The 23,303-nt window shown below is 39.3% G+C and overlaps 1 protein-coding gene across 1 annotated transcript in view; it reads left to right on the top strand.

The window, feature by feature from the left end:
- CTNND2 (catenin delta 2) overlaps positions 1–22,979 on the top strand; it is a 538,472-nt gene extending 515,493 nt beyond the window's left edge. The window contains exons 20-23 of the mRNA XM_072413368.1: positions 424–550; positions 1,374–1,496; positions 2,898–2,971; positions 15,049–22,979. Coding sequence (XP_072269469.1) covers positions 424–550; positions 1,374–1,496; positions 2,898–2,971; positions 15,049–15,309 — 585 coding nt within the window. The 3' untranslated portion in view covers positions 15,310–22,979. The remainder of the gene's footprint in view (positions 1–423; positions 551–1,373; positions 1,497–2,897; positions 2,972–15,048) is intronic.
- The last annotated feature ends 324 nt before the right edge of the window (positions 22,980–23,303 follow it).

Genomic DNA, 23,303 nt, shown 5'->3' on the forward strand with positions numbered 1-23,303 from the left:
CTACTAGATTGTAAGCTCTTCGGGGCAGGGTCCTCTCCTCCTGTATCACTGTCTGAATTAGTCTGTCATTTGCAATCCCTATTTAATGTACAGCGCTGCGTAAAATGTTGGCGCTATATAAATCCTGTTTATTATTATTAATAATAATAATAATAATAATAATATTAAGGAGGCTTCCAACCATCATATTAACAAGATGGCTGTGGTTATTAACAAAATGGCGCCGATCAGGTCAATAATTGCTTACAATACATACATTCACAAATGGGCAATGACCATCACACTCACACAGGAGCATCTATTTTGCAGTATTGGAGTTGAATTACTTATATCTATGTTTGTGTGTGCAAAAATATATCCCTGCCTATCTCCATGTGGGAAACTGTGAGGTCTGTTTTTTAAAATGCTCTTTGAATTTTTTAGGATGGATGGTCCCAATACCAATTTGTAGCATCATCATCAACCATTGAAAGAGACCGGCAAAGACCTTATTCCTCCTCTAGGACACCATCCATTTCTCCAGTTCGCATGTCCCCTAACAATAGATCAGGTACATTTTTAGCATATTATTATCATAATATCTAAATGACACATCAGTCTGTTATTTTAATAAGCATTATTACCCCCCCCCCCCCCAAGAAAAAAAAAAGTTTAAACTACTTGGTATAAAAACATATCAAGAGGGTATAGTAACTAACATGACTAAACATTGGCATTGATAAGACATGCTACTTAGAAGCCATCTTTAAAACACAAATTATCAGCCATTTATATTAGTAATACAGTACAGTAATATAGTAAGCAAATCTGGAAACCTAAAATGCCATGGCAACGGCAGGTAAAACTGCAGATGTACCTTTTGTGTGGTTAACTGAATAATTTTAATTTGAAAGCCTTTGAATCACTTACTTTATATATGCTCTAAAACATGCACATGAACCCCTTTTGTTCTCCAGTAACTCATTTGAATAGTATTGAATAGTGCAGCCATTCTCAACCAGGGTTCTCCAGAACCCTAGGTTCCTCCGGATGTTTCTAGGGGTTCCATGAGTTTTTGCTAATTGACCTTCCATTTGATGGTGCCTGCAAAGTTTTGGAGCCAATACCACTTAAAATGGTCAGCATCATGAAACCAACATTATCAAATCTATGATCTGTTTAGCTGTTTAGGAAGTGGTTGTTCTTCCTACTAACCCTAGACAATTTGTTTTTAGAAGGATTCCTCTAGACTTAAAAAATATTTCAAGGCTTTCTTGGGGACAAAAAAGAAAGACTGCTCTAGTGTAGTAAGTTTTAAGTTGTGGGAAACACAGACATGATATCCGATGAAAATATCTGATTTCAGTTTTTCTAAATTTTTCATATTTTTAAAGCAAGCGCACCTGCTTCCCCCAGAGAAATAGTCAGCCTAAAAGAAAAAAAAGCCGACTTTGAATCAACTGGATCAAATGCCACATACAAAGGAGAACATAAATCTAGAAAAGACACAATGACAGGTACAGTAAATGTGTTATATTTTTAGATTTATTGTATGAGGGAAAGGTAAAAACTGAAGTTTATTTAATGAGCCTGTAAAATACCATGGGCCTGATTTATTAAAGCTCTCCAGGGCTGGAGAGGATACACTTTCATTAGTGAAGCTGGCTGATCCAGCAAACCTAGGATGGATTTCTTTTCGTCATTTGCTGTTTGCTAGCAAATGTTTTGAATCATGGACCAGATTCATTTTAGGAGTGCTGGAACATCCGGCTTCACTAATGAAAGTGTATCCTTTCCAGCCTTGGAGAGCTTTAATAAATCAGGCCCTATGTCTTAGGTGAAATAGGTGAATTTTTTTAAACTAACTATTATTCAAGCTTTTTGTGTGATTCTATGTAATGTTAAAGGTTTATTTATAGGTTATTAAGTGTGTAGTGTATTTTTTTAATTAATTTTTTTTTGCTTGTGCCTTCTTTTGCTTTGCTTCTTATTGCTGCTTACTACACAATCTTACAATCTCTTACAAGCCTTAATTTCTGCAACATTTTTTTTTCAATATTTCACTAACTAGACTGGCCTTTACAATCCTAATAAGTTCTACAGCTAGACTTTCTTCTCACTATTGCTCATCTGCTGCTCATTATTGGAAATCACTACATTGGTACCTCATAATCAAATTCAAGCTATGCTTTGCCTTTAAATCACTCCGCAGCAACTGTCCTATTTACATTTTCAGTCCTATACATAAATACACCTCTAATTGCCCTCTCTGCTGCTCCACTGATCTAGTAATGATTTCTTTACTCATGACCTCTGCTCCAAGACTACTCTAGAGCCACCCCCAATCTCTTTAATTCCATCCCCCAATTAATTAGTCTTGCTCCTAACTTTGAGAGCATTTTTAAGTCTGTTGGCAAAATTGAACTATAATATTTCATTAACCAATGATGGGTTAGAAATGGTAAAAACACATTTCAAATTAAAATAAACAAATAAATAAAAAGTATGTTGTTTTTCATTAAGACAAGTCATTTTATTGGTCATACTTTTTGTTTGTGAGTTTAGCCTTTTTATATTCACTAATGGCAATTGCAGCACATTATTTGTTTTCTAGTTTCTTTATTAGAAAGCAAACCTGGTTTGTATATTTTGGTAAATCAGATTGGCTAGTGACCTCTGTAAGAGTCTGCAGGAGGTCACTAGCCAAAATGAGTTACTAAAAGTGCAGATAATCATTAAGTCCTGTGCTGGAGATTTGTGGTGCCTTTTTTTATAGAATACAATTAGGCTGCTATTTACACCATGTAATAGTTGTCTAATTTGGAGGAAATGATAATAAAATACGCATAAATATGTATAACTTTAGTTGCTAGCACTGAATGAGTTTTCTTCAATATTTTTTTAAACCTTTTCTTAAGATCAAAACACTGGATCCTCTACGCTATATAGGAATTCTTTTGGTGCCCCTGCTGATGATATCAAACACAATCAGGTATGTAATGCTTAAACTCCTGCATACAGTCATTTTATAATGTGACATAAAACTGCACCATGTAAATATTTAAAAAACGTAACCATTAAAGTTACCTTATCATCATTGTTCTATTAGATTTTGAAGTATTCAGGTTTTTTTTAATAAATATATGGCTTAAAATGCATAAATATGCTTTTCCTAAATATATTTATGAAAAAACAAGTAAAAAATCATATAGTACTGTAAATATGTTACACAGTTTTTCTGACATTAACAATATGTAAAACACAAAATATACATGTGTGTTTATATGTATGTATATGCATACTTCAGATGTTAATATAGTGATGATTCGCAAGAGGTGGTGTGAAAAAAGGCAGTGCCTAATCTTGCATGAGTATTCATAGCACTATGCCCTTATATGCAGTCTGGATACAATGCACTTCAGTAGGACACAAACATTAGTTTGAAGACTAGCACAGGTATTTACTAGTGTTGGTCGAATAGCTCACTATTTGATTCGACCGCTATTTGGTCAAATAATGCATAATTATTTGGGTGATCGAACGTCGAATTCAAACTCTATTAAAGTCAACGGGGGAAAAATTCGGGTTGGTTTTTGGGACGGTGTAGAGCTTCTACAGCCTATAAATACATTTAAAAAGACATGTCAAGACTCCCCCAGCTCTGCACAACACTGTACAAGTAAAAAAAAAAAAAAAAGACGTTTTTTTTCTGTTGCTGGCAAGGCCATTTTATGGGGCGGTCAAGGGAATATGCCGGATTTCATACCCTCCCCGAGTAGAGGCAGAGAGGGACATGAGGGGGTTCCTCTGGTCCAAAAATTAGCCACCAGGTTCGCCGCTCCAGTACAAGCCATACACAGGCTTCAGAGTCTCTGAGGGGGGTCTTTCAGTCAAAAAATTAGCCAGCTACACAGCTCTGTTTTAAGTTACAAGTGACACGTGGCAGCAGCAGAAGGAGGAGGCAGTGGGCACTGAGAGGGAGCGGGGACCACATTGGTAACTGGCATCTAGAGCTAGGTGTAGTGCATCATCAATGCCACCTAGATGGCTGTAATGCTATATTTATGAATGAAGTACTGACAGGTGGCAACAGCAGGAGGAGGAGGCGGTGGGCCCTGAGACGGATCGTGAACAGCATTGGTACCTGGCATCCAGAGCTGGGTACTTGGCAGGCGGCATCAGTTACAGCATGAGGAGGAGGCGGTGGGCCCTAAGAAGGAGCAAGGACGGCATTAGAGGCCATCACCTATATGGACAGTGTTGAAGCTGTAGCTATTGGAGACATGAATGGATGAACAAGATTGGGCTTGGCGGAATCAGCGGGGGAAAAACACCCTGTTGAGCTTGAGTCTAGTCTGGCATCTAGAGCTGGGTACTGGGCAGTGGGCAGACGGCAGCAGTACCAGCATGAGGAGGAGGCGGCAGGCCCTGAGACAGGGTGTGGACAGCATTGTTAAGTGCCATCTAGAGCTGGGTACTGGGCAGGAGGTGGGGGCAGCAGCAACAGCAGGAGGAGGAGGCAGTGGGCCCTGAGACAGAGCAAGGACGCCATTATAGCTTGAGGCCATCATCCTTTATTGACAGTGTAGAAGGTGTAGCTATTGGGATGAATGAGATTCCCACTGTCCCTACAGTGGCAGTGGGCCCTGAGACGTAGTGTGGATGGCTGTGTTACTCCCTCTGCTCTTGCTGCCGCCTGCCCACTGCCCAGTACCCAGCTCTAGATGCCAGACTAGACTCAAGCTCAACAGGGTCTTCTTTCCCCACTGATTCCGCCAACCCCGTTCTCTTTCATGTGGTTTTGCTACATAGTAGGTAGAGACAGATTGGAATCTTGTTTATTCATGTTTTCAATAGCTAAAGCTTCAACACTGTCTATATAGGTGATGGCCTCAACTTCTAATGCCCTCCTTGCTCCGTCTCAGGGTCCACCGCCTCCTCCTCATGCTGTTACTGCAGCGGCCTGCCCAGTACCCAGCTTTAGATGCCAGTTACCAATGCTGTCCACACTCCTTCTCAGAGCCCACCACCTCCTCTTACTGCTGTTTCTGCTGCACGCCCCAGGCTTAATCAATATGAGCCATTAGGATGCAGGTATACTTCCGATGAGCCAGCTGATTCGAGTGGGTGGCATCCTTAACCCTGGAGCGCAGCTTGAAGCGCAAGTGGAAGTGCATGTCAATCACATCCAAATGGTGCAAATCTGCCAGTGTGGCGCCCTTCTATGATGTCCCAGCGCACATTAGGAATTGGGTACTCTAGCACTTCACCAGCTTTGAATCCAACAGACATGGACATGTTGCATATCATCAGACATTTGGGGCTCAGCACCTCGGTGAGCCGAATAAACAGGTGGTCCAGGTTGGTTTTGTACATTTGCAGTGATTGCTTATGATACCTGATAACATCCTATATACACGAGTTGATGATGACAACGTCGGGCTGAGGTCCATGTTGGAAGTTGGCCAGCACGCTCTCTATGTACTCCGAAGAAACACGGTTCAGGAAATAAAACCGTACAGTTGGTGGTCAGTTCTGTAATGACGCACTTGGTGGTAAATTATGGCATTGTGCATTTCACCCAGATATTTCCCAACGTGTCGTTTGCAAATGACATCTCACCCTTACCATTCAGCTGCTTCTCAGTCCGAAACTCATCATTCTGCAGTATTTTCACAAGATCCTTGTTGACAGATTTTTGAATGGAGTCTCCCAGGACGGCCACATACTTGTTGTGGTGAAGTCTCCGGACGACTGCTGAGCTCAAAAACTTCATGGGTCAATGTGGTCATCCAGGACCTCTCGGTTCCCGGTAAATATACCGGTGTTTCCCATCTCATCCCCCCAACATATACAGAAGGACTGCTGTCCCACTTCCCAGTTCCGGGGTAACATACACAGAAATTCAGTCCGATAAAGCGTGGTACCGATGGATGATGCAGAAGACGTGGCCTTCTACATTCAATCACAAATTTCAGATTACACACTTCGGGGTGTCATTAAAGATGCACTACACCCAACTCTAGATGCCGGTTACTAATGCCTTCCACACTCCATCTCAGGGCCTGCTATCGAGTGAAAGCACATGAAAGGAAACGGGGCTTGGCGGAATCAATGGGGAAAAAAATCCTGTTGAGCTTGAGACTAGCCTGGCATCTAGAGCTGGGTACTGGACAGGCAGCAACATAAGTGAAAGCAGGAGAAGGAGGCGGTGGGCCCTGAGAAGTGTGGATGGCATTGTTAACTGGCATCTAGAGCTGGGTACTGGGAGGAGGAGGCGATGGGCCTTGAGACGGAGCAAGGACGGCATTAGTGGTTGAGGCCATCACATATATGGACAGTGTAGAAGCTGTAGCTAGTGGAGACATTGCTTTGTAGGAGACTGCTTTTCCTATCTGCTAGCTGTAATTTTCTAAAATGCGGCATGGACAGCCTTGTTAACTGGCATCAACAGCCGGGTACTGGGTACTGGGCAGGCGGCAGCAGTAACAGCAGGAGGAAGAGGTGGTGGGCTCTAGAACAAAGTGTGGACGGCATTAGTATCTGGCGTCTAGAGTTTGGTACTGGGAAGGCGGCAGTATCACTTACAGCAGGAGGAGGAGGGGGTGGGCTCTGAGACGGAGCAAGGACGGCATTAGTGGTTAAGGCCATCACCTATATGGACAGTGTAGAAGCTATAGCTAGTGGAGACATTGCTTTGTAGGGGACTGCCTTTTCCTATCTGCTAGCTGTAACTTTCTAAAATGCGGCATGGACAGCCTTGTTAACTGGCAACAACAGCCGGGTACTGGGTACTGGGCAGGCAGCAGTAACAGCAGGAGGAATAGGTGGTGGGCTCTGGAACAAAGTGTGGATGGCATTAGTATCTGGCGTCTAGAGTTTGGTACTGGGCAGGCAGCAGCATCATTTACAGCAGGAGAAGGAGGCGGTGGGCTCTGAGACGGAGCGTGGACGACATTAGTATCTGGCATCTAAAGTCAGGTACTGGGCAGGCGGCAGCATTATTTACAGCAGGAGGAGGAGGCAGTGGGCTTTGAGAGGGAGTGTGGACGGCATTAGTATCTGGCACCTACAGTCGGGTACTGGGCAGGTGGCAGCATCATTTACAGCAAGAGGAGGAGGCGGTGGGCTCTGAGACGGAGTATGGATGGCATTAGAATCTGGCATCTACAGTGGGATACTGGGCAGGTGGCAGCATCATTTACAGCAAGAGGAGGAGGAGGAGGCGGTGGGCTCTGAGACAGAGCGCGGGCGGCATTAGTATCTGGCAAGGAGGAGGCGGTGGGCTCTGAGATGGAGCGTGGACGGCATTAGTATCTGGCATCTAATGTCAGGTACTGGGCAGGCGGCAGAATCATTTACAGCAGGAGGAGGAGGCAGTGGGCTCTGAGACGGAGTGTGGACGGCATTGGTATTTGGCATCTACAGTCGGGTACTGGGCAGGTGGCAGCATCATTTACAGCAGGAGGAGGAGGCGGTGGGCTCTGAGACAGAGTATGGATGGCATTAGTATCTGGCATCTAGAGTTTTGTAACTGAGCAGGTGGCAGCATCATTTACAGCAGGAGGAAAAGGAGACGGTGTGCTCTGAGACGGAGTGTGGACGACATTGGTGTCTGGCATCTATAGTCGGGTACAGGGCAGGTGGAAGCATCATTTACAGCAGGAGGAGGAGGCGGTGGGCTCTGAGACGGAGTGTGGACAGCATTAGTATCTGGCATCTACAGTTGGGTACTGGGCGGGTGGCAGCATCATTTACAGCAAGAGGAGGAGGCAGTGGGCTCTGACACGGAGTGTGGACAGCATTAGTATCTGGCATCTACAGTCGCGCGGATGTCAATACGTTGAATAAGGCCTTCACAAAATTTCTCTGGTCCAGTAGGCGCCCAAGGATCTCTTTGTCCAAATTGTATTTACCTAAAAACAGAAGGATTTCCGTAAAAAAAAAAAAAAACAGATATTTCATTCTCCTTCCACTTGCTATCAAAATAAACAGAAAAGTTTCTGTATTTCTTTAAAAAAATACATATATTTAATTCTGATAACACTTGCTATCTATTAACAGAAACAGAAACCTTTCTGTATTTCTATAAAAAAAATACAGATATTTAATTCTGATACCAATTGCTATCTATCAAAATAAACAGAAAAATGTCTGAATTTCTGTAAAATAAATAAAGATATTTCATTCTGATACCACTTGCTATCTATCAAAATAAACAGGAAAGTTTCTGTATTTCTTTAAAAAAATACAGATATTCAATTCTGATAGCACTTGCTCTCTATCAAAATAAACGGAAAAATGTATGTATTTCTGTAAAAAAAACAGATATTTAATTGTGATACCACTTGCTATCTTTCAAAAGAAACAGAAAATTTTCTGTATTTCTGTAAAAAAAAATACAGATATTTCATTCTGATACCACTTGCTATCTATAATGTATCTTTTTACACCTGTTTGGAGGCTGTAGAAGCTCTACACAGTGCTGAAAAAAACCAGAATATTTCCTCCCATTGACTTTAATGGTATTTGACTTTGAAATTTGACCATCCGAATAATTTTGCTACATTTGAGCGAATATCTACCGAATTGAATAGTGAGCTATTCGACCAACACTACTTGCTATCTATCAAAATAAACAGGAAAATTTCTGTATTTCTGTAAAAAAAAAGACATTTCATTCTGATACCACTTGCTATCTAAAAAAAATACAGATATTTAATTCTGATACCTCCGTATTCCGTATTTCTGTAAAAAAAAAATCAGATATTTAATTCTGATACCTCTTGCTATCTATCAAAATAAACAGAAACATTTCTGTATTTCTGTAAAAAAAATTCAGATATTTCATTCTTATACCACTTGCTATATATCAAAATTAACAGAAAAACTTCTGTATTTCTGTAAAAAAATAGATATTTCATTCTGATACCACTTGCTATCTATCGAAATAAACAGAAAAATTTCTGTAAAAAAAATACAGATATTTAATTCTGAGACCACTTGCTATCTATCAAAATAAACAGAAAAATTTCTGTATTTCTGTAAAAAATGTACAGATATTTCATTCTGATACCACCTGCTATCTATCAAAATAAACAGAGAAATTTCTGTATTTCTGTAAAAAATATTCAGATATTTCATTCTGATACCACTTATCTATCATAATAAACAGAAAAATTTCTGTAAAAAAAATTACAGATATTTCATTCTGATACCACTTGCTATCTATCAAAATAAACAGAAAAATGTCTGTATTTCTTTAAAAAAATAGATATTTCATTCTGATACCACTAGCTATCTATCCAAAAGGACAGAAAAAATTATGTATTTCTCTACTAAAAATACAAATATTTAATTATGAATCACACAGCTCCAAGTGATTCAAGTGATTATTACAAGTGATATAGGCCTCAAAGTAGATAAAGGCTATGAGCCCTGAGGAGGGTACTCGGTAAAAAACAATTAGCCAGTTACACAGCTCCATTTCAAGTTATAGACCTCAGAGACAGAGAAGAGGTAGAGGGCCACTAGGGGAGGAGTAGAAGGTGATGCTGAAAGGCTGTGAATGTGCTCTTCCCATCAAGATGTTCGTGCAGCAGTTGACGACTAATCAGTACACTCTGCAGAGGGGGTGTTGAAGTCATTGCTGATCCAAGCCTTATTCATTTTAATAAAAGTGATTTGGTCGACATTTTGTGTGGAGAGCTGAATCCATTTGTCACTCAGTACGCCCCCAGCTACACTGAACTCTCTTTCAGATAACACACTTGTGGCTGGGCAGGCAAGGATCTGAATGGCATGTTCTGCCAGCTCCAGCCACTGCTCAAGCTTGGATACCCGGTAGCCCAGTGTGTCCTGGCTTTGAAGGTTGCAGATGTCCCATGCAGAGCTCAGGTATTCCTGCACCATGCCTGAATACCACTGCTGAGTGTCATTGGTAATTGCTGCACAACTGGCAGCTTGCTTCCGCTGAATAAAAGCCTGCATAGTTTGGCTTAGAAGACCTCTACTGCTGCTGCCACCCATGCCGCTTAAAGCAGTTGTTTGGCTCCCATGGCTGGTGGAACTGCCATAGGGATCTCTGCTGCTGCTGCTGCTGCTGCTGCTGCTGAGCACAAGACTGAGCACAAGTCCCTTACTAACACTTCTTGGTAGTGCTGCATTTTAGGTCCCCTGTAATGGGGCAAGATCAGTTGTTGTATCTCAGGCTTGTAACGTGTATCCAGTAATGTAGCAATCCAATAGTCGTCAGTCTTTGTTTTTATGTGTTTTATGCGTGGATCTTTGGCTATGCACTCCTGCATGAAGGCTGTCATGTGGCTCAAACTACCCACAGCTGAGGTAATTCTGGACCCACACTCCTGTGGGTCGATCAGCAGCACAGGGTTGTCGTCCTCCTCCTCCGCCTGGTCTTGCCATCCACGGAACATGCAGCCTTGTGTTTGGGTGGATGGTAGCCATGTACCCTTAATATCCTTCTCTGCCCCTTCCTCCCCTTCTCCCATGCCTGCAATGTCCTCCTCATCCTCTTCTACCTCCTCCTCTTCCTGGATTTGTGGTGCACTATGCCTAGTAGGCATGCATGGCCGAGATGATGTTTGAAACGTCATCTCTTGATGCAGCCTCCGCTCTGTGTCGTGTCCGAGATCCACCATCATCTGTTCCAGCAGGCATATGATAGGGATGGTGTCACTGACACAGGCCTGATCTCTGCTGATCATCCTGGTGGCCTCTTCAAAAGATGACAATACAGTGCACAAGTCCTCAATTTGCAGCCACTCCGCAGGGCTGAAGAAAGGTAGTGTAGGTATATGCCTAAAACAAACAGACTCGTAATCCACCACATAATCCACCACGGCTTTTTGTTGTTCAGCCAGCTGCTGCAGCATGTAAAAGGTGGAATTCAAATGTGTGGCCACATCACAAATTAACCGGTGCTCTGGCAGGTTGAGATTTCACTGTAATCCATCAATCTGGCACTGGCTGTGTACGACCGGCTGAAATGCGCTGACAATTTTCTGGCCTTCAGCAACAGCGGCTAGAAGCCTGGGTAATTCCTAAGGAAGCGCTGTACTATCAGGTTCATGACGTGAGCCAGGCAAGGTACGTGTGTGAGTTTCCCACAATGCAGGGCTGCCAGCAGATTGCCCTCGTTGTCACACACGACCTTGCCTGGCTGAAGTCTGTTAGGAGGTAACCAAATGTCCTACTGCTCTCGCAAGGCACTTAGAATGGCTGCACCCATGTTGCTGAGGGAACCCAGGCTTTGCAACCTCAGGACCTCGTGGCAACGTCTGAATTGTGCACCGAAATAGCAAACTGCAGGTTGTTGTTGGCGGTGAACAGATGCTGCCGAATGGGAGGTGGTGGGTCTCCACAGCCAAGTGTCCCTGGAGGAAGAGGTTGAGGCACAAGAGTCAAAGGAGGAGGTGGAAGTGGTGGTTGAGGAGGAAATTGCATGGCGATGTGCTCTAGGCAGAGGTAGGTATGCAGGCCTTGCTGCAGCTGCATCTTCCCCTGCTGCCACCAAAGCTACCCAGTGAGCTGTATAGGAAATATATCTTCCCACTCCATGTTTGCTCGACTAACTGTCGGTTGTCAGGTGCACCTTGCCAGAAAATGAGTGCTGCAGGGCCATGGACACATTGCTGTGCACGTGTTCATGCAAAGCAGGAACAAATTTTTGTGCAAAATACTGTCGCTTAGGTATAACGTACTGTGGGTTCGCGCAGAGGAATGCGTTAGGGAACGCATTGGAGTCCACAAGCCAGTAAGGAAGGAGCTCTAACACAATCAGCTGTGCAATTGCCACATTGATTAGCTTTGTTTTGGGGTCATTTGGGCCATATTTCCTCTTACGCTCCAGCATCTGGGGGATAGAAGGTTGGATGCTGCTAATGCTAACCACAGAAAGATTGGACGATGGGGTAGAAGTTGTGGGAGATGGCAATGATACCTGGTCTTAACTGCTAGCAATGCCGCAAACAGCAGCTGATCTGCGTTGGAGTTCCTGCTCACCGTTGGTGGAGCCTGAAAAAGGTAATGCTTGGCTGGTGGCTTTTTAAATGAGTGCTCATGCAACTTGTTCCAAGTTTGTTTGGGTTTTTACCTCGTTTCAAGTGTTGAGCACACAGTTTACAGATGACCAAAGTGTTGTCATCACTAAGGACATTAAAAAATGCCCTCACTGGCGAACATCTAACTGGGCCTAAAGGTGCTCTGGAGCTGGTGCTCGTGGTGGGGGTCCGCGGTTGTTGAGGCATAGTTGTGGTGACAGCTTCTGACGATTTACGTCTATGACTTGCCTCACTGGTACTTGAAGAATGCAGAGTGTGGGCAGTTTTTACCCTCTTCCTCCCTCTCCCCCTTTGAGGGCGCTGTGCAACCTCCTCCTCCTCTTCTTCCCCCTCCTCCTCCTCCTCTTCTTCCTGCCTATGATGATCTCCTTGTTCGCCCCATGTTGGATCAAGGACATCATCATCATCATCAAAAGAGACAGTTTCCCTATATGTGCCAAAAGGAAGCAGCGGCTTTTTGGAGCCAGTTTGAATTGGCTCATCTGGCTCAGAGTGTTCTGGTGAAAAGTAACTGGGGGGAAAGCCTGTGAACTTACTCTCTTCGTCAGATGACTGAAACAACTGAGCATCTCCAATGAATGATTGTAGCTTCGCCTCTCCAACCCCTCAGTGGGACTCCTCTACATACTGCCGTACACGTGACTTTCCAGCCGCTGATGAAGAACTAGGAGGAACAGGTGTATCATGGACTGTTTGGGACACCTGTAAGGCCTGTGTCTGGGACTGGGATGAAGAGGGGGTACAATCACTTGACCCAGGCTGGGTCATGTACTCCACTACGTCTTGTTCATGGTGTGGCAATAATGGACACCCACCACCAACAGCAGCGCTTCTTGTTCTTGGGTCTGCAACTAAAAACAAACTCATACTGCTTTGCTTTCCACCCCTGCCAAAGCTGCCCTTTCCTCTTTGGCCAGACATTGTAGAAATGTTTTTATTTATGTGGCTTGACACCCTGAAAAATACTTTGTAGCTAATATGCTATATGTATATGTCAATTTGTACAGTAAGTGGATTTTTTTATTGGGGGGGAGGGGAGGTTGACACAAAAAATGTAAGTGCACTGTGTGTGTTGTATGCAGCACTTTGCTTCAGTGGTGACGCTTGTTTTATGCAGCACAGTATACAAACTATATACCGCAGTATACACTGCATCTGTGTGTCTGTCTCTCAGTACAAGTGTGATACTGTGCACGCACTCAGCGAGGGGACCCTGCCTCTGGCTGCGTGTATGTAACACACTGACTGAATATTTATCTATCTATCAATGTATCTATCTATGAATCTATCTATCTGGCTATCTATCTAGCTAACAGTGAAACACTCTACCTATCTGAGTACAGTAGATTTCAGGACTGCACCAATTCAGTACAATCCAACAATCTATCTGACTAATAGTGTGAGTGTTACACAGTCTAACAAAGTAAAGCACTTTTTTAACTTTGACAAAGCAAGCCAAGTAGCACAGAAATGTTGTGATGCTATCAGCAAATCTCTGTCAGGAGTGGTAAATGCAGGCACGCCCTGGCCTTATATAGGCCAATGGCTGCCTGTGTAGCATGCAGTGACAGACAGCCAACCGGCTGCCTGGCACAACAAACATGGAGGAGATCATTCCTGCTGTTATTGGAGGCCCTAGGCATCATGGGGGAGGTCCCTAGGCATTGTGGGAGGGTTGAATTCCAGGCTTCGAATCCAGCAAAATTCGGGTCGGGTCCACCCAAATTCGAACAATCATATTCCGGTCGAACATTAGGACGACCCAAATTCGAACAACAACAATAGTATTTACTGCCACCAATAGGTGCCTAGGCCTGATATGATAAAGTATAACATAATCTGTTTTACTGCTGAAATTACATTGGGGTTGTTTATGTAGATTGATGTGATATAATAACATACCTTTCATGGATTTTAGCTTCCTACTAAAGATCTAATTTTTATGCCAGCACAAAATTCGTCTTCCTGCAGTAACTCAAAGCCACAACATATCAATAACAAACAAATCATATCAACAAACAAATAAGTAAAAGTTGATCTGACTGCTATAGGTTTTTTGTTATTTGTGTATCACTGCTGCTCTCTGTTCTGTTTATTAGATTGCTGGCTGGATATGAAAACACATGTTCATATGTAGTGTATCATACCTGTCTTTTTTCTGTTGCCTCATGACAATCCTCCAGGCAGGGCATGCATGAGTCAGTTGTGAAAAAAAAATTAAAAAAGAAATAAACATTAGAATCCATAAAAATTGATTAATCACCAATCACTGTGATATAGATTTATTGATATTGACTATAAAACTGACTGGTACATTTTTGATCTTTTTTATGCCTGTATCAGCAGTTCTACTGTTACTTTTATAAACAACAAGGTTGGCATTGAAGCAATGATATGAAGTAGTGGTAAAGATAAAAGGGAGGGGGAAGCAATGGAGATCCTGGCATCTGTACAAATTTGATAGCAGCAAAAAAAGACTGGAAAGACTGGAACAAAAAGATCTGGAAATTGTTATCTGTTTGAACTGTACTGTATAAAGAATAAACAGTATTTACCAAACATATAGTTCAGTTACATCCTACCATTTATTTTTAATTTAGGAAGGCTTAATTTTAATGAGAAAATATATTAAATTTGAAATATGGTTATTAATAGCTTCCTTGGCTTCAGGAGAAAAGTCAGACATTTGAGTTTCTAACAGACATGGAAACATTCATATATTTATATTAGAGAATACCATTACAACAGGGCCAGATTAGTTTTTTTTTTAAATAAAAACATAAATGTAAGTAAGACTTTTCTTTTAATTTGTGATAGCTTTTTTTCTTTCTTCTTGTTTTTAAATTTCCTGTTTTGCTGGCTCTCAATATACAGTTGCAGAAAAACGGATGATTTTCATTGCTGTTTGCAAAAGTTATTTGTCTGAATAAATTAATATACTTTTTAAATTTAAATTTAAATTTCTTTCATTTTAAATTTTTATATTTAGATTTCTACACAGCCAGTTCCTCAAGAATCGAGTAGAAAAGACCATGAAGCCTATCAACCTTTTCAGAACTCAACAAGAAATTATGAAGAATCATTTTTTGAGGATCAGGTGCATCACCGCCCTCCTGCAGCAGAGTACAATATGCATCTTGGATTAAAGTCAACTGGAAACTATGTTGACTTTTATTCTGCAGCTCGCCCCTATAGTGAACTGAACTATGAAACAAGCCACTATCCGGCCTCCCCAGACTCCTGGGTTTGAGATGTAGATCCAGGAATCTGTGCATGTGCATGCCTGACTCAAGACATTTTTCCTTGCAAAATTTAGTTTATCAAGCCTGTTCCTTAGAAAGACCCTAATTACTGTTGTGGAAATTGGTTATGGTGTTTTAGAAGGCTAATGTACTGGAAACTAATATTACTTAGAAAATTTTATTTAAGATAGGCTAATGTTAATAAATAACAGGTAAATTCAAATTTTTAAAAGGAAAGTACCTGTGACTTTATAAAATAGAAGGTAGCTGCAAAACTACATAACATCACGTAATGAGTGGTGAAGCTTGGGATACAGCCCTATTATCAACCCAGAGTTTATTGATTGATAACTGAGAGAACAAATAAACACAAGCATACGGCGAATAAGGTTAGATGGTGGTAAAACGTAGCATAGGTAAAACATGAAGCACAAGAATGAAAGTTAACACAGCCTATGGGGAACAGTTCACATTTTGTTTACTATCCTCATTGTGAATTAGGCTTTAAGCTGTATTTATGGTTCCTCTCTACTGCAGGATATTTCTTGCTTTTTGTTACTGCTTTGTTGTAAAGTATTTGATGTACATTAAGACAAAAAGAGTGCATTGTGTATATTACACCAATGCAACAGTGTTTCTTTATCAGTGATCCTAGATATTGCTTCAGTTCCAAATTTTTCAAAAAAGGAAAGTATTGCAAGGAAATATTTGTTTTTGTTTTTTTTTTTGCCCAGTAGGTTTTAACATGTTACAACACCAACAAAGACTGAAATGCTATTTAGCAGTATTGTATGGTCTGATATGTGAATTTGTGTGTGGTAACTAAACAAAGCATTCAGTAATTTCTGACAAATACCATCATTCTACACTCTTTGTCAAAAATGTGCTTTTTCACTGCCTACAATTTTACATGTAGATATTTGAAATAGATTTTTTTCATTTTTACCAGTTTTCTTTATGATGATACAGTGTTAAAATAAATAATAATTAACCTGTCATTCCCACTCGCCAAACATGTCTATTTACAAAATATAAAATAACAGAGATCTGTCTGCATGTGCGTGAATGTTTCTCATTGTTTGCGTGACTGCATTAACCCCTGACATTTCCTATATTTTATTTAGTGAACATGGAATCCACTTATGAACATGTGGTCAACAATGCTTTTGGCATTAAAATATAAACTACATGTTCTAAATTAAACTTTTATGTCACTTTTCTTTGTACAGTGCATGGATCACATGGAGTGATCATCAAATGTTCTATGTCATTTTCTGTGATCTATGTATATTGGCTACTATGTGCCTTAGAGCTGTGAGTATGTCAAGCATACCTTACTATTGTACTACAGTTATGTTTATTTGTGAATTCTTGTAAATTAGGAATTAACATAGTGGAAATATATTCATAAATCTTGACATGGACAAAATGTTAAGATTGGTATATGTGTATATGCTTTCTTTAAATGTTCCTTGCATAAAACAAATGCATAGGAACAAAACACACCCATACATTATTTAATATAAAACATTACATGACATATAAATTATTAATGTGTGTTAGAATAATGTTTCTAATAAAAATATGCTGTATATAGGGTAATGGCTGACAAAGTTGTGGAACAAAACATGATTTTAAGACTTGTACGTTTTTACTCTATAGTTTCTTAAAATGTTTAATTTTCTTAAAAGCATGCATTATGGTTTTTGGGTTTACTTAAAGTTTAAGGATAATTTTCTTTACCAAACCACAAGTTGAAAGCAACCATTTGTATTTTGAACTCCTAGTTATGGTAATAGAGTTGTCAATTAGTCTAAACAAGACAAACCTCAGTTAGACCTTCAGCTACTCTTTCCATTTTGAATGGCTGACACAAGAAAATCCTGGGGTATACTTTCCTGGGAGGATCCCTTGCACTGTGTTAGCTTTGTCAGTAGCAGTCATGTCCTTCAATCAGTCCTTCAATTTATCCCCTTGAATAGACACAAATATTGTTAGCTTTTCTGATTAAACTCATTCTAGTCAGATGGTTTTAAATACTTTTTTCCTATGAGATATGTCGTGGCTACAGTGAGTAGCCCTACACTTTATAAATCTTCATAATAAAGGGTAGATTAAATACAGGATTTTATAGTTAAGCAGTGTTTTTTGCCCCCTCATTGTAAACAAGCTATTGCCAAATTACATAAATTGCATGTTGGAAATCTGTGTGTGTAGGTCCCAGCAATATTTAGGGCACGTTTACGGCAAATGTGAATTAATGCAGTGGCTTCATTTTGTAATGCAGAAAAAGTGCACAATATATTTAAAAACCCATTTTTATCAGTCAGCAGTGTTGGTCGAATAGCTCACTATTCGATTCGTCAGCTATTCGCTTGACTAGAGAAAAATTATTCGGGTGGTCGAATGTCAAATTCGGACACCATTAAAGTCAGTGGGGGAACATTTTGGGTTTTTTTTCAGGACTGTGTAGAGCTTCTACAGCCTCCAAACACATGTACAAAGATACATTATAAAAGGATATATAAAAAGATACATATTAAAAAGATACAAATATAAAAGGATACAATAAATAGATACATTATAAAAAGATACATAAAAATATATATAACACTATTACATACCCCTGTACTTCACATGAATATTAAAGAGCGAACGAAAACGAACGATTACGACCGATCAACGATTATGCACGATTATACTTGAACAATCATATTCTGCACAATTCTGTACATGCTGTAACAATACGATCATTCAAATATAATCCACCAACAGTGTACCGCAGAAAAATGCCCGATCACTGAACGACCGTACACACGATAGATAGTGAACGATCGTCGGCCAATCAGATCCATCGTGGCGGTCGTTCATTTCCAATGACAATCAACGTTCAACGGTGTCGTTGGTCACTTTTTTTTAGAACGATTTGTAGCCAATTGGTTGTTCGTCGGTCGTTTCTAACGATAATTATTAGAAGTGTGTACGCAGCTTTAGTCTACACGGACTGTTTCCCCAGCGTTTAACCTGAGGCTTTTAAAGCCCATGTTTGAAGTCCCTATGCATTCCAATAGGCTAATCTAAACCAGGACGTTTCCTTCAGGCACGTTTTTGAGCTTTATCTTTATGTGACAGGTCCCCTTTATTATTCATTTGACAGGTGCTCTTTAATATTCATGTGACAGGTGCTCTTTAATATTCATGTGACAGATCCCCTTTATTATTCATGTGACAGGTCCCCTTTATTATTCATGTGACAGATCCCCTTTAATATTCATGTGACAGCCCCTTTATTATTCATGTGACAGATCCCCTTTAATATTCATGTGACAGATCCCCTTTATTATTCATGTGACAGGTCCCCTTTATTATTCATGTGATAGGTCCCCTTTATTATTTATGTGACAGGTCCCCTTTATTGTTCATGTGAAAGGTCCCCTTTAATATTTATGGCACAGGTACTCTTAGTGTATATGTGTGTATATATATTTTCCTCTCCCCAGCCAATCACAGAGCAGTAGAGGTGATGAATGGAGATACATATCCCCATTGAACCTCTATTGCCCTGGTATCGCCTCAGGTTACAGCTAACTGAAGGCACGTGCTTCCAATTAGCTGTAACCCCAAAGTTCCCACGGTCCGGGGATCCCACAATGACATTATGATTCATAATGTCATTGTCGGATAACCTGTAAAAAATTTTAAAAAATTGTTAAAATAAAAACACATACTAATTAAATTCATTTAGGATTAATTTTTATTTTATTTTCAAACTTTTTTTTTCCTGAATTTTTGCAGTCGAATCCGGTGTTTTTCGGGTCGGGTCTATCCGAATTCGAACAGCCATATTCGGGTCAAATATAAGGCCCACCCGAATTTGAACACCAACACTATCAGTCAGGTCTGTTTAGGCAGTAGAAATACTGAATGTTGCAGTTTTAGGTGTCTACAAATTTACAATTATACCAGGTTGATTAAAGTGTTTTCACATACATGGTAATATGTCTCAAATGCATGGCAGCATGTTTTAAAGCCTGCATGGTACTGCATCAGTTTTTAGTAGGATCTGGTGTTAACACTTTCTGCAAGCAATAGTAACAACATGGACACAAAAAATTTACTGTGCACATGAACACTTACACACTTAAAATAGTAATTTGCACATGACATTTTGACATTACTACAAATAAATACATAATAAATAATACAAACACCAATCTTCATACACACAAATAAATATACATTTGTATACTGTGACCCCCTTATCTGTTTGTGCAATACATCATTACAAATATGAGACACCTTAAAATTATCAGCTGAGCAAGTTGCCCACTCCAATCATGTTACATACACTTGAATCTAGTCAATGCGTGGTAAAATAAGTCAGAACTGCTTTGTTCTTGAGGCTCCACTGCTACAGGAGACATTCTATCTCTGAATACTGACAATTTTTTTAGCTACTTTTTTTATAGATAAACTGCAGCCAGAACAGAAAACACCAATAAGGTGGTTAATATTTATATTTTAAAAAAATAATGTTTGCAGCTAATGTGATTGTCATGATTTTTGTTAGTCATATCAGATCACTGTTATCTCATGCAGAAGAGATGGGCAGGCAATGAGGTCCAGTCTAGCCGTGCGAAACGCACATTCTGACATAAGGTTGGAGTAAAATTATGAGTTGTTTAATGTTCTACTCCTGCTTTAATGTCAGATTAGCAGGTTTTCAAAAAAGCATTTTTAATTAGGCCTTTTAAGCTTCTGTAATTGAAGTTCTGGCTGCTGTGTTTGGCAGGTTGTTTGAGTTAGAAACCTGATTGTTATTGGCAATCTTTAGAATTTTGAGTAAAATATTATTTATATACATTAAGTTTGTTCCCTAACTGTGTATTTAGCTGCTTGTTTAGTGATTAGCCTTAATACTTATAATGAAATGAACAGGTTGTGCTTAAAAGTTGTCTAATAACATATTGCCTGTTGTGACAGAAAATTATTATTATTATTATTATTAAACAGGATTTATATAGCGCCAACATATTACGCAGCGCTGTACAATAAATAGGGATATTTTTTAATATTGACCTGGTTCAAACTGTCAGTAAACGGAATTAGGCTTACCTAAACATTCATTATTTATGGAATACAAAGTAACAATGTAATGCATAATGTCTGGGGAGACTCACAAGAAAAAGAGAAAAAGAAATGTAAAAAAAAACACCACACTAGAACCTAAAGTAAAAGTTTAGTAGTTTAAATGAAGGTGAATATTTTATGTGATTAGAAAGATTTTGAATATCTGTACTCACATTATGAAGATTGCTTAAGTCCCTTTTTGGGAATACATCAACTGCTTGTGGAACTCGGTACCCTAGTACTGATGAACTTAGCCTTAAGGGATAATGGTCTTGTAGAAAACATAGTAAACTGCTCAAAAAAGGCTTGATTTAATAAAGCTCTCCAAGACTGGGGAATATAGACTACCATGGGTAAAATGGGTGATTCACAAACCTGGAATGGATTTGGCCAAGGATTGAAAACATTTGTCAAATAACAGTAAATGATTTTATGAAATGCATTGCAGGTCTGTTGAATCACACAGTCACCCATGATAGATTATATTCTCCAGTCTTGGAAAGCTTTAATAAATCAGGCCCAAAATGTCACAGATATTTCAAGAACACCTGCCACCATAGAGCCTTAAATTGTACAATACCAATTATTGCTGTTTTACAGAAAAAGGAAAATTTCCTTTTCAACCTGGGTGCTTCTGCTATTCATATCATTTTCAGGAAGCTTACAAAGTAGCCACTGGTGTAGTCACTAAAAAAAGTATAGTTTCTTTAAATAACATAACATAATAAGAAAGTGCAAATCATTATACTGGATCAGGAGCCATTTTATATTACATATACTATTTATTTGCTGAAGTTGATATTATTTATAAAAACTCTAGGTAGATGTCAGATCTACCATTTTTATAGTAGTTAAATATATAAATAAAAAATAATATAGTAGTTAAAAAAACATTGATTTATTATTAGTAGAAACATGTAAATTATTAATATAAACAACACTGTTTATAAAATAGCTAAACGTGATTGTTTCAGATTTGCTTCATTTTGGCCTGTGAAGTATAAAATGTATTGCTTTTTGCTTAAAAGTGTAAAACATTTTTAGACATTCATAGCTACCCTGTGTCCTCTGCACACTTCCTGAGCTATATCAAAGAGTGTGTTCAGCCTCTTTCTTCTGATCTGAATTTGATTATCATTTATAAAAAAAACATTTAGGTAGTTGTCTGATCTGCAATGTTAACTTATCAGAGAAAACAATGAAAGGGTCTATTGCAGCAGCATCAGGTGAGGGGCCAATATGCCAAGCATCCCTAGCAACCTGTGGAGAAACAATGGTTTAGAAAAAAAATGTACATTCAAAACACTAGTACTCTCACTTTGCCATTAAAAAAATGCTATTCATGATCCAGTAAGGTTCCGTCTCTATTCTTCTAGTTTTAATTTAGATTAGGACAGATATATAATGTAGGTAACTGTACTTTGTCTGTAGGAATATAAAAGTTAAACATTGATATATGCTTGGTAGAAACATGGGAATTATTATTATAAATATCACTGTTTATGAAATAGATAAACTTGATTATTTCAAATTTACTTCATTTTGACCTGGTAAATATAAAATTTAACACTTTTTGCTTAAAAAGGTAATACATTGTTAGACTTTCAGAGGATACCCTGTGTCCTCTGTACACTATATCAAAGAGTCTTTTCAGCCTCTTTCTTCTGATCTGAATTTGAAAATTTATAAAAACTCTAGGTATTTGTCAGATCTGCAGCAAAATTCAAATGTATCCATTTTTTTCTTACATGAAGTATTAGCAGGGAAAAGTAGGCAAATACTCATAAAGCAAGGAAAGAAAACTGTTGGCTTCTAAAACATTTAAAGTAATGATCACTGGGAAAAAGAATGATCCTTTACATAATGTGTAACGTCTTATATAAATAACACTGTTTATAAAATAATTAAACATAATCTTTTTAAATTTGCTTTATTTTGGCCTGTTACATAATAAATTTGGTGCTTTTTGCTTAAAAGTGTAAAACATTGTTACCCGATGTCCTCTGGATATTTCCTGAGCTATATCAAAATGTCTGTTCAGCCTCTTTCTTCTGACTTCTTTTTCTTCTGACATTGTTCATTAGTCCCTACACTTTGGTAAAACAAAAGTTTGATGGAGTTGTTTACACAAGGATAACTGGGCAGGGCTGACACTATTCAGTCCACAAAAAAATCCTATGCGTAAGCAGCCTTTTATAGGAAATTCTTTATTTATTAGGGAGGTTGCCATGTCACTTTCTGAAGACCACTGGATTTAACTTGCCAAAAGTGTACACAGAGGTATTAAGTGTAATACAATGGTAGAAATAAACACCTTAAGATGACCACACATTAAAAATAAATACATAAAAATGTAAAATGAATGTGCATTAAGCCTATGTAATACATCATTTGCTACTACTGATTTAGCCATTACTGTGCAATTTCAAATCAATGTAAACAAACCTTTATGGCCAATGTATGTCTATCATGTCCTTTTTATTCAGTGTACTAGATCACTGTACCACTTCGATACAATGTACAATAAAATGGAGAAAACTATTGGCAAGATGGATATTGACAGTCTGTCATAGGCATCAATGTAGCAATTTATTTATTTCTAGGCCCCACAGTAATTCTGCTTCATTACCTGTTAATTCTTCCACATTCTGAAAACCCTGTATGGTGGGAGTCTGTGGGCGGGAAGCTAATTTGGAATCCGGAAACCACCTTTGTTAAAGGGACCCCCAGATATATGCTTTTACCTAGGGGAATTAGTACAGGGGTATGTAGTACCCCTTACCTATTCTCATAATGGGTTAAGTAATTCCTAGAAAGTAAGACACCACCACAGAATAAACCATTTTACTACTCCCTTTTTTAAAGAATACTC

This window comes from Pyxicephalus adspersus, chromosome 5, assembly GCF_032062135.1.
Source record: "Pyxicephalus adspersus chromosome 5, UCB_Pads_2.0, whole genome shotgun sequence".
Classification (NCBI taxonomy): Eukaryota; Metazoa; Chordata; class Amphibia; order Anura; family Pyxicephalidae; genus Pyxicephalus; species Pyxicephalus adspersus.